This window comes from Olea europaea, chromosome 1 (genome assembly GCF_002742605.1).
Source record: "Olea europaea var. sylvestris chromosome 1, O_europaea_v1, whole genome shotgun sequence".
Lineage (NCBI taxonomy): Eukaryota > Viridiplantae > Streptophyta > Magnoliopsida > Lamiales > Oleaceae > Olea > Olea europaea.
In genome coordinates this window covers 11,210,029-11,223,019 of record NC_036237.1, presented here as the reverse complement: position 1 = coordinate 11,223,019, position 12,991 = coordinate 11,210,029, and the positions used below count along the sequence as shown (strand labels likewise).

The 12,991-nt window shown below is 27.1% G+C and overlaps 1 protein-coding gene across 1 annotated transcript; it reads right to left on the bottom strand.

Moving 5' to 3' along the window:
* Window positions 1-2,390: 2,390 nt before the first annotated feature.
* Window positions 2,391-4,141, bottom strand: LOC111376030. The gene is made up of 2 exons (XM_022999245.1): window positions 4,031-4,141; window positions 2,391-2,929 (listed from the first exon to the last, which is right to left on the bottom strand). Exon 2 carries the CDS (start codon window positions 2,898-2,900, stop codon window positions 2,418-2,420), a length of 483 nt encoding a protein of 160 aa, XP_022855013.1. The 5' UTR covers window positions 2,901-2,929; window positions 4,031-4,141; the 3' UTR covers window positions 2,391-2,417.
* Between the last annotated feature and the right edge of the window lie 8,850 nt (window positions 4,142-12,991).

Genomic DNA, 12,991 nt, shown 5'->3' with positions numbered 1-12,991 from the left:
TAAAAGCAATTAAAAGTATTATAGTTAGATGAGTATTAAATATTAATACAATTAAAAAATAACGACGACATTTCCAAAAACTTGACGATCAGCAAATTTCGATCACAAGTGCAGCAAAACATTGTTTTCACTTTTCAATGAAGAAAAAGGCCCCATAATACTAAGTGACAACACCTTGGCATCCAACCCATAGTGGTGGCAATGGCTCGGCTCGGCCCTTAATCTCACGAGCTTAGCTCGTGCTCGTGGCTCGTTTTCAACGAGCCGAGCTCAGGCTCGGCTCGTTGAATTTGGACGAGCTTTGGCTTGTGGGCTCGTCCAATCTTTTTTTTAAAGAGTTTTACAAATAAATAAAATAATAGAAAACACTTTTAAAAAAATAAAAAGTGTTAAAAAATACAAATAATTTAACGAAAATAATTTTTTATTTTTTTATTTATATCATATTGTAATAATTTTTATAAAGTATAAAATATTTATATAATGAAGACGAATTATTTTTTGAAATACATTTGCAAAAAATATATATTTTTGATTTCTTTTTAAAGTAGATAAAATGTAAACCCTCCTCCTTTATCCAAGTTTGGGACCGGCTATATCAATTTTAAGTAGGCGGAGTTAAAAAGTGTACACGAACAATTTGTTGTAACGTGTACAATTTTTTTAAGAAAATTAAATTTAACGATTAAAAAATAAAGAAATTTTGATTAATATAGTTAAATCAAATATTACTTACCTGACGACATGCAATTTCAGCGTATTTATCTTGTAGTCGAAAATGAGCGTCCTGTCAATCATTCACGCACATTAACGCTTCCAAAACATCTTCTTTTAGTTGGCTCTGACATCGGTCAAAACACTTTTACCTGCACTAAAAGCAGACTCTAAAACAACAGTGCTAATCGGAGGTGTCAGCAGATCTTTCGCAATTGCAGAAACAATTGGCCAACGTCTTTTATACTTTCGCCATAATTCAATTACTTCGTCTGAACTTTTTTTTAGTTGTTTTGTCTGTTTGCATATTATGATTGAAGTAATCAATTAATTCGGCAGACATCGCATTTTGGGTTTCGACCAATGTTTGATAAGATGCAAATGTAAACGACATGACACTAGATGAACACATTGCAGTTGCATCATATCTAAATGTATTAATACCTTGTAATAAATTCATTATTTTGGCATCATCTTCTTCAATTTCAGTAGAAGGAGTATGTGCAGAGGGTACCCAACTAACATTCACACCCGTTCTTTTCGCATATAAATCATACATTCCACATAATGTTTGCTCTAAATTCTTATAGGTGATAGATGTATCAAGTATTAAAGCCTTATTAGTTTGATCAATTAAGTATTTAATTCCCAAAATGTTATATCGAGGGTCCATTGCGCATGTTAAAGGAAATAACATAGACAATTCTTCCCAATATTTTCTAAACTTTAATTCCATAGCAATTATAATTTCACTAGAAGTAGGATCATTTTTATATTTATGGATTGTTCTTGCAATTAATAAAGGCGTTCAAACACCATACAGTTTGTGGGATAATAAACGCCGAATAAAATCTTTGTGGTCTCATAAAAAGATGTCAAAAATCGTTTAACTTTCAAAGCTAAAATCCAATCGGATTCATTTATCATACCATCATCATTACTTCTAATGTGTCTATTGTTATAAAAGTCAGTTATTAAATTTTCGAAACATTCACATGACTTTAATATAAAGTAAGTAGAGTTTCATCTATGGCCTACATCGCTAACAAATGTTTTAGCAGTCTTCACCTCTAGTTCGGCACAAAAATTTTCAAATGCTTATTTTCTACTATAAGAGATCGTAATATATACTAATGTATTCCTAATCCTTTGAAGTTCATCCTTTATATGTTTTAAACCATCTTGCACAATTAAATTCAAGATATGACACACACAACGAATATGAAACAAATACCCTCCAAAATCAGGTTGAAGTGTTTTACACAATTTATCGACGATTACCTTATTAACACTAGCATTATCAAAAGTAAAAATTTGAATTTTAGTCTCGCAATGATATTCTCTAACAATACTGATAATAGCATTATTTATATTATTAGCATTGTGAGGAAATTCAATAATTCTAAAAGCAATAATATTCTTATGCATGCACCAAAGGGGGTCTATATAGTGTTCGATTACAGCTATATATGCTCTTTTATTAACATCTTCCCATATATCAGAAGTTAAAGATATAACACTCCTATAGTGTTGCAAATTCATAATTAATTGTTGTTTTGAATTATTGAAATATTGTATTATATCGACACGAAGAGTGTTTCGACTTACCCCAACGTACCTCGGTTGTAGATATTCTTTCACGAACGAGACGAAGTGTTAGTTGTCTGCAATAGTCAGAGGCAACTCAGTGGCGGCAACAAACTTCACCATTCCGGTTCGAGTATTGTCCTCCGAATATACCCACGCGGAAAGGGGTGAAGTTGTAGAACCGGCGCCTGGATTGCCAAATTGCAATTGTGTTTGACCAGCTGGAAGAAGTACATGTCTGGCCGCACATGCTTTATAGTGACAGTTGAGATGGGTGATACCAATTCCTTTTTGCTATGCCAATCTTTGTTGGCAGTATTTACATACTGCTTTAGTTCTGTAAGGCCATCGACGACTTTTTCCGTTGAAATAAACTTAAAGTGATCCCAACATTTTGCTCTTTTTTTGGCCTTTCGCTTTCCCCTCGCATCTGTGATGTTTAATTCGGCATCTTCATCCTCATGTTCCGCTTCGAGAACGTTAATATCATCCAAATCAATTGGATTGTAGCTTCCCCGATCGTGAATGTGTAAATCTTCAGGTATCGGTATGTCATTTAGACCAATAAATTCATTTAGAAATTGACTTTGCGGCTTCATAGGCTATTCACCATGATGTGGCCCACATCCTGTATCGAATAAGTTCTCAACAAATGAGTGTTGATCAATTTGTTTAATTGTTTATGATGAAATCTTAACTAGAAGAATATAAATGTAGTGAGATTGTGAGAATTGAGAATTGGAAAAATAGAAATTGTAACTAATAAACTGTAAAAATTGAATTGATATTGTATATTTTGCAGCACGAGAGAGTAAAAACTCGATAATTGATATAATAAAAGAGAGTTGAGAGAGTTGAAGTAGAAATTGATATGAAAAAAATATAAAAATGGGTTATAGGGTATTTATAGTAGAAGGGATGGGGGAATTTTTAAAAAAATAATATCAGTGACCGGAACGGTCACCGAAAAAGTGACCAAAACGGTCATTTTTTTAAAAAAGTGACAGTTTTGGTCACTTTAATTACGGGCTCACGACGAGCCACAAGCCACGAGCGGCTCGCCTCTTGACGAGGCCCGCTCAGCTCGTGCTTGGGCTCGTGATTTTACGAGTCCGAGCTGCCCACGAGCTCCATTTTCACGAGTCGAGTAGTCGAGCCGCTTTTGACATCCCTACCCATCCATGTTTTTTCTATTACACTTTTTCTTGCAGGCCATCATCTTTGGATTGGCAATTTGAATTGAAAGGAGATTCCTGCCTTTATTTGCATAATCTGCTTTTAGTTCTACATATGAGCTCCTATTTATAATATGCTTCTAAAAATAGAACAACGTAAGTTTTTTAAAATCTGCTTTTAAAACAGAGCAACATAAGTTTTTTCTAGCAATCAATTATTTATTCTTTATGGATTATCACACAAACCATCTCAAAAAAAGAAAGTAAAAATATGATTAATTCCACCAACTCATTATCATAAATAAGAAGCACAAACAACAAAATCCAACAAATTTTTCAAAATCTGAAATTAGATATGAAAAAAAAAAACCCATCATATTATTCGAAACCTATAGAATATGAAACAAAAAAAAACCAAAAAAATAAAATAAAATCTTCTTCCTAAATTAATTGCAATTTCAGAGGAACATATAAAATTTTATGGAAAAAAAATGAAACACAATGAAAAAAATCAAAGTGATTAAACTAAAACCTAATAATATTGAAGCTTAAACCTTTGAATGTTGAACTTGAAAGTTGAAACCAATATGCAGACGGCAAGACCGAGACGAGAGAGGCACATGGAAGTTGGAAGGTGAAGGAATTGTGAGAAACCAGGTTCTGTCCATTTGGGAATGAGATTTTTGCCTTTAAAAAATTAATTTTGACCCTTTAAACGATGGCGGGTCACAAAAAATCCGGCCGGTTTGACGGTTTTTAGGGAGGGTTTTTAATTAGAGGGTCTAATATGTTAACTGGACTGGATTTGGGCTCGGTTCCCGATTTTTCCAGTTGAACCGGCCGGTCCGATCCGATTTTTAAAACATTGGTTATAAACTAAAACATAAGCCCCATTTGGACTCCATTATTTGAAATTAGGGACGGAGCCATGAAGGGTCCAATGCGGGCATGCGAACCTTGGCACATTTCCTTTAAAATTTCGGCGCTCACAAACAGTGGCAGAGATGTTGGAAATTTACAAGGAAGGGATGAGGGATGGCGTTTGGAAATATATAAATTGTTTTATTAACCAATTTTACTTTATGATCCCATTAAAATTTCTATATTACAATATACGAAATCTTTCTTTTTGGAACCATAACTGAAAATTTCAAGAGGCAAAGAAAATGATGATATTAACTCCATATGCAAAATATATGGAGATACAAATTCAAATAGCAATAATTATCGCATTGCAATTAAAGTTGCAATTGGGATTAATCATAATCTCTAATTGTTAAAGAGAGGTTGCCATAAGGTCTTCGCTGTTGTTCAATCCGAAATTTGATTCATCAGAATTATATTTCATATTTTTCTTTTATAGAGATTACATGTAATTGTATCAATTTCTAATATATCCTAACTAATGCAACACAAACTAAGTCAATTTATTTCTGTTTTTTGTAAACCAATTTATTGGAAAGTTAGGTATTGAGTGCGGATTTAGTCAATATCACAAGTTTCATTTTGTCCATAATCCATTTGCTAAAAATTTTAATTATACGAACTCATATCACGAGTTGAAATTGAACTAACATGAGCATATGAATTCTGTAATGTTTATTAGTTCTTCATTTTGTTGCACCCGGAGCTATGAGTTGAACTTATATGACCATCCCACTTATATAAATGAATGAAGCTTAATATAAATGTAATATAGTTGACGATGTCCATCTTTGAATAAATTGTGCTATTCATAAATTGAAAAATTTAGGATTTTACTACTTATTCACTATGGTGATGTACTGTATTGGTTTACATGTGATTAAAAATATAGTTAAGATTATTGTTTTTTTAACTAATTACCAACTCTTGTAACACCAACGTTCACGAATTCATATATGTGATCATGTTTATATTCCATTTATGATATATCTTCTATCTATTGTCTTGTTGGATCTATGTACCTACGTACTATTCCATTTATGATATATATTCTACTTTCTGTCTTGTTGCAGTAATGGGCTACTGAACTTTTTGATTGCACATACTAGTTGGATGCAAGTGTTTTCGCCTCTATTAGGACTTACACGAACGAGATAAAAATTTGGAACCTTTGATTGAAGTATGGATGTTGATTTCCTAGCACGATATATATATATATATATATATATTAATAAAGCTACAAATTTGATAGATTCCTTCTAACGATTCAAGATGATGGTTGATTTTAGGAATTTTTTTAGTAAATAGAAAGACCGTGATTGGAGTTTTCTTTTGGCAAATCAAGCAGATGATTTGGGATGTGTTTGATGGAGTGATTGATGTCAATGAATATATTAATTGATGAGAGATGTATTTTTTCAGTTATCATTTTTACTATAAAAAAAAGCATTATTTTTTGTATAAATAATGAGCTTGTTTGGTATATATTTTAAGTCAACTAAAATCAATTTGTTGACCATTATTTTACTATTTCAACAATTATTTTTGAATTATTCTCTCACGGGTAGGATCCACTTTATTTCTAATGATCAAAAATCAATTTTCAAAATCCCTATCAAAGAAACACAATATCTAAGAGTCAAACATGGATTTAAATAAAAAACGATGCACTTGGTGAAATTTCCATTTTCTTTTAATTGCGGGCCTTTTCTTTTGGGCTCTTGTGTGTGTGTGTGCTTTTTTTCTTTTTCTTTTTTTTAAGGGTTAGCCCAATTCTTTTTGGGCAATGGACAGCCGGCTGCTTGGTTAGTTCATCATTTTAACCATTTTCCATTCTTTCTTCCAAATTTTCGTCCAAATATGCGTGTGCTTTTTTTCTTTTTCTTTTTTTTAAGGGTTAGCCCAATTCTTTTTGGGCAATGGACAGCCGGCTGCTTGGTTAGTTCATAGTCGGTTTAATGGTTTGTAATTGCTTCACAATTCAATTCGGAAATCCAATAACAAATCCTTATCCAATCAAATTCCAAACCCTCGCTTCCCTGCACGCTCAGTCCCTATCAATTATCGCCATGTGACCTGCTACCGCCTATCATTGCCGCCACCACTCGTCGATAAAATTTGTGGTAAGTGTTAATCTCTCTCTTGTCTTGTGTATTTTTATACATGCGCATGTGACAATTGTTAATTAATTAGGCAACTCAGATTTTTGTTCAAGTTTTTTATTTTGGGGATCTAATTTTGCATAATTGCATTTTCCTTTATATTTTTGAATATACTGCTGTCATTTGTCAATGTTGAATATTTTTTTATTTATTTTGCTCTTTGTGGATATGTCAATGCTGGAATATTTGTAGATGTTCGTACCACTAGTGTCTTTGTACTTGTTTGAGTGAATATTTCCTAGTTTTGTGATTTCTTTTTGTTATTAAACTAGCCTTTGCTTGTGCAATGCACATGTTACGTTATTTTAAAGGTAACGTAACCATGTTAATTGTTAAAAATTAATGAAAGATATGTTTACTAATTGGATAAAGGCTAAGGTGTTGTATTTTAGACAATAGAAAAAAACAAGTATACAGCATCAAAATGTAATGAAATATGCTGAGTTTGTAAGAGGTCAAATCCCTGATCTATGGAGATATTTGTCTACATTCTTCCAATTGTTTTGCCCTCTGCAAAGTGATATCATATTGTTTCTTATGAAGTGGAGTAACATGGTTTCCAGGAATCCAAGTTGAAGAACTATGCTTGCATCTTCCAAGTGGCATAGTAGGAGGAGATCATTTTTGGCCATGCAATTCAAAATTGTAGGAACCCCAAATACGTAGGAGATTATGAAACAAAATGGGATTAACAAATACATGAATCCTACTCCATGCTGTCCCTAATAAAACAATTAATTGTATCAACATAATTATAGTAGAATCAACTTTAAAAGAAAACTAAAGAAAAAATAACATTTGTAATGGAACTTCAGGCATAATAAGACAATATCATTATCTCCTGTCCATCATAATTTCACTAATTTGTTTATCTTTAGCATTTTTCCGAAGCATTTCCTATTAATCGGATAAGCAGTCACATGAATCTGCCTCAAACTAAAAACTGAGCGTCGTATGCTGTCTAGTATTGACATCTTCATAGTTTCGCACTCATTCACATACTTGTACATTTGAAAAGAATGAAATATAAAATTCAAATAAAAACAATAATAATATTAGCATTTTTAAAATGTCTTCAAAATGTTTTGGGCAAAAATAACACACAAGCTGACAACTGTAGTAATAATACCGACTTCTTTAACCGAACAAAGCATATTAAATTGAACTTCATCAAGACTGAATCCATAATCTTCACTTATAACATGCATAAATCATGATGAGTTGCTACTAAAAGAAAGTAACATTTGCAATTTAAATTATAGGAGCTCATCTAACCACTTCACCAATAAAAATTGCAAGATCCTCTAAATTTGTTCTCCTGTTATCCCCAAATTTAGGAGGTTTGACAGCACAATCCTACAATGGCCATGAAATAGAATGTGAACCCTAAGATAAATGTGACATATGGTATTGGCACTTGGTAGTAGCACATCCAACAGAAATCAAAAAGTTCTATCATATCTTCCTATACAAAAATAAAACTGCACTATATGAAATTATAAATGGCTCTTAAATTACCTGAAGTCGAACTTCAATAAAATATGCAAGTCTTATTTCTTTTACTTAAAATTGTTTCCCACCAAAGCAGAATATGAAGCTCCAAAGAAAGACGTACCTTTACATTTCAAAAAAAAAATTGTTACAGTTTTCTCGTAGCCAGCTTTTTGAGATGGAAATTCATCCATTTGAGCAAGACGTTCTCTGGAGCTAGTCCTATAAGCTCTTCAATATCTGGAAATAATCCAATCATCTGTTTAAGTTTTACCTATTGGGCTAAATTCGAACTTGCACCTATGGTAAGGATAAAAAGTGACACTGTAAATTTATCAAGATTTGAAGAGATATCTTGTTAATTACGTTGTTGTTTTCTCCGATTGTACAAACTGGGGTGTCTTTTCGAGGTTGAGATCTGCCAGTATTCGAATTTGAAGGGCCACCAACAAATGCAATCCAAATTTAAGAGATCAAAAAAAGGTCAACGCGAATAACTAAACTTACTTAACAATGTACATCAACATATAAAGCAATACTCATATTTCCACTTCTTTTCTCCTTTCTTTGCTATAAAGAAGTTATAAAATGTAATAAAGACTAAGGGTACTAACCTTTATAATTTGAGAAATTAACTCAAGTAGCAAATGTAGCAAATGAGTTTAAAAAGAATGAGAGATTTATAAATATTTGACAGCCAAATAATATAAATACTCTGCATTCTTATCAGTAAATTTGTTGGATTCACTATTTCTTCAATAATTTTTTGTTTGATTTAAAATTCTTTTTAAGCCTTTTCATTTTATTGTAAAACGTAATTTTTTCAATTTTAATTAAATAATGTTTATTTTAAATTTTAGTTATTTCAATTTAATTTAAAAAATTTATAATAACTTTTTTTTCCATTTCCTTTTTTTTTATCCCTTTTTACCTGCATTTACAGTACAAAACGATATCGTTTCCAACATTGAATGGCAAAACGATGCTATTTTATTCTATTAATATGATAAATGATTGAATATATCTTATATATAATTATAAAAAAATATTAATTATTTAATTAATCTTGATCAATGTATGTTATATTTACTCATTACCTTAATGTTTGAGTTGATTTTTTTTTTTAAAAATAGAAAAAAAGATAATGACCAAAATCGAGAATCCTAATATTAAAGATTATCCTTCTCAATTCCATATCTAGATAATATTCCATTTTGCAAAAATTCAAATGTTATAATATTGAATAACAGATAATAGAATAAAGCATAATCTAAAAAAATTAAGCGAACCAAATTGTAACTATTATTTTACCCAATACTAATAAAAAATGATTTAACAAATTAAAGAACAAAAAAAAGAATTGTAGGCAAAAATAAAAAAATAAAAAAATTACTAGAAGTTTTTTAATTAAATTAATTAAAATATAAAATAAGTTTTATTTAATTATAGAAAACTTACATTTTATTATATAACGAAAAGAATTTTAAATCGAACAAAAAATTAATTATAATATGAAGAAATTTTTTTTAAAAATATAATAAAAATTAAAAAAATTAAAAAAAGTCACAAAAATTAAAAAAGAATATATAATTATTATTTAATTAAAATTAAAAAATTAAATTTTATCATAACAAAAAAATTAAATAGAATTTTAAGTCAAAGATATATGGAGAAATTTCTCTCCATGAATGGAGTGTCACTCTCCTTTCTAAAGGAGATATACTCTCGTTTTTCATTGTCCTCTCCATGAGATTTTATTTTTCATTTTTTATTCTTTCATTTTTCTTTTCTTAATTTGTTTTGTTTATATTATAAATAAATTTTTTTTAGATTTAAAATTCTTTTTAATTTTTTTCTCTTTATGATAAAATTTAATTTTTTCAATTTTAATTAAATAATATTTATATATTCTTTATTCAATTTTCGTAACTTTATTTTGTTTAATTTATTTTGAAAATTGTTTTAAAATTTCTTTTATCTTTATATTTTAAATAAATTTTTTTATTCTTTTCATTTTATAATAAAACGTAATTTTTTAAATTTTAATTAAATAATATTTAATTTAAATTTAAATTATTTCACTTTAATAAAAACAGGTAAGTTAAAGCATTCTTATCTTAGATTTGATTACAAGGATTATCATTCTCAACTCTGTATCTAAATGATATTCCATCCTCCAAAAATTAAATGTTAGAACATTGAACAAAAAATAATGTAAAAAAGCATAATCTAAAAAAATTAAATGAACCAAATTACAACTATCATTTTACACCAATACTAATAAAAACTAAATAATTTAACAAATTAAAGAACAAAAAATAATTACAGGCAAAAGAAAAAGTTATTATAAAGTTTTTTAATTAAATTGAAATAAGTAAAAGTGAATATTATTTTATTAAAATTTAAAAAACATGATTTATCATAAAACGAAAAGAATTAAAAAGAATTTTAAATCGAATAAAAATTTATTTATAATATGAAGAAAAAATAAATTCTAAAACAATTTTTAAAAAAATAAAAAAATGAAAAAAAAATTAAACAAAAGAAAGTTATGATAATTAAATAAAGAATATATAAATATTATTTAATTAATTTTAAAAAATTAAGTTTTATCATAAAAAGAAAAAAATTTAAAAAGAACAGTGAATTTTTCCATCTTATCATACTGTAGCAATTTTTTTTAATAGTGGGAACAAAAACGATGTTGTGTTGTCTTTAATCATTTTTTTATTTTCACACGCCACTTCATTGTAAGCGTCACTTCCACTACAATATTTCTCCATTTTCACACACTACCTCGTCTTATCCAATCCAATATTAATAAATAAAGAAAAGAAACTTAATAATTTAACAGATTATTAACGCAAAAAATTACAAGCAAAAAAAAAAGTTATTATAAAGTTTTTTAGTTAAATTGAAATAATTAAAATTAAATGTTATTTAATTAGAATTTTAAATCGAACAAAAAATATTTATAATATTAAGAAAAATAAATTTTAAAACAATTTTAAAAAATAATAAAAACAAAACTAATTAAGCAAAAGAAAGTTATGAAAATTAAATAAAAAATATATAAATATTATTTAATTAAACTTGAAAAAAATTAAGTTTTATCATAAAAAGAAAAGAATTAAAAAGATTTTTAAATAGAAAAAATTTATTTATAATATAGACAAAAAAAATAAAAATAAATAAAGGAAAAAATTTCTCTCCATGGACGGAGAGATCTCACAGAGAGTTGATCTCTCCATCCATGTGAGAGAATTTTTTTTTTCTCATTTTTTTCCTTTTTTTGTAATTTGTTATGTTCATATTATAAATGATATTTTTCGATTTAAAATTCTTGTTAATTTTTTTCTTTTTATGATAAAACCTAATTTTTCAATCTTAATTAAATAATATTTATATATTCTTTATTTAATTTTCGTAACTTTCTTTTGTTTTATTTGTTTTGTTTTTATTATATATTATTTTTTTGAAAATTGTTTTAGAATTTCCTTTTCTTTTCATATTGTAAACAATTTTTTATTCGATTTAAACTTCTTTTTAATTCTTTTCATTTTATGATAAATCTTATTTTTTTAAAATTTTAATTAAATCATATTTATTTTTATTTTTTAATTATTTTAATTTAATTAAAAAACTTCATATTAACTTTTTGTTTTATCTGTAATTATTTTTGTTCTTTAATTTGTTAAATCATTTAGTCTTTTATTACTATTAGTGTAAAATGATAGTTTCAATTTAGTTCGCTTAATTTTTTTAGATTAAGCTTTATTACATTATTTTTTATTTGATATTCTAACATTCAATTTTTGGAGGATAGAATATCATCTAGATACGGAGTGGAGAAGAATAATCCTTATAATCAAATCTAAGATTAAAATGCTTTAACTTACATGTTTTTATTAAATTGAAATAATTTAAATTAAAATAAATATTATTTAATTAAAATTAAAAAATTACATTTTATTATAAAATAAAAAAATAAAAAAATAATTTTAAATAAAAAAATTATTTATAATATGATGATAAAAGAAATTTAAAATTTTTTTAAAAAAATATAATAAAAACAAAATAAATTAAACAAAAGAAAGTTATGAAAATTGAATAAAGAAAACATAAATATTATTTAATTAAAATTGAAAAAATAAAGTTTTATCATAAAAAATTAAAAAGAATTTTAAGTCGAAAAAAATATTTATAATATAAATAAAACAAATTTAGAAAAGAAAAAATGAAAAATAAAATCCAACGGAGAGATTTCACCGTTGAAAGGAGAGTGACTTTCCATTCATGGAGAAAAATTTCTCCATATTTTTCTTCGATTTAAAATTTTGTTTAATTTTTTTTGTTATGATAAAATTTAATTTTTTAATTTTAATTAAATAATAATTAAATATTCTTTATGTTTCATAATTTTTTTAATTTTTTTTGTTTTTATTATATTTTAAAAAAAAATTCTAATTCTTTTCTTCATATTATAGATAATTTTTTTTTCGATTTAAAACTTTTTTCCTTTTATGATAAAACTTAATTTTTTCAATTTTAATTAAATAAAATTTTTTAAAAATTTTAATTATTTCAATTTAATTAAAAAACTTTATAATAACTTTTTTTTTTTTTTGTTTTAGCCTATAATTTTTTTCTTTAATAATGTGTTAAATCATTTAGTTTATTTTCTTTATTAATTAGTATTGAATTGGATGAGGTGAAGTAATATGTGAAAATGAAGAAATATTGCAATGAAGGTATTGGTTGCAATGAAGTGGCATATGAAATTAGATAAATGATTGAAGTCAACACAACGTCGTTTTTGCTCCCACAATTAAAAAAATTGCTATAGTGTGATAAGATAAAAGAATTTACTGTTCCTAACTACAGTAACTTTCCTTTACATTCTCCTATTTATATAGTAAGGAAGTAGGAATAAGTGAT

Bases quoted from the DNA above. Each gene is read 5' to 3' on its own strand.
- LOC111376030 (XM_022999245.1), bottom strand. From the start codon at position 2,900: ATGAAGCCGCAAAGTCAATTTCTAAATGAATTTATTGGTCTAAATGAC.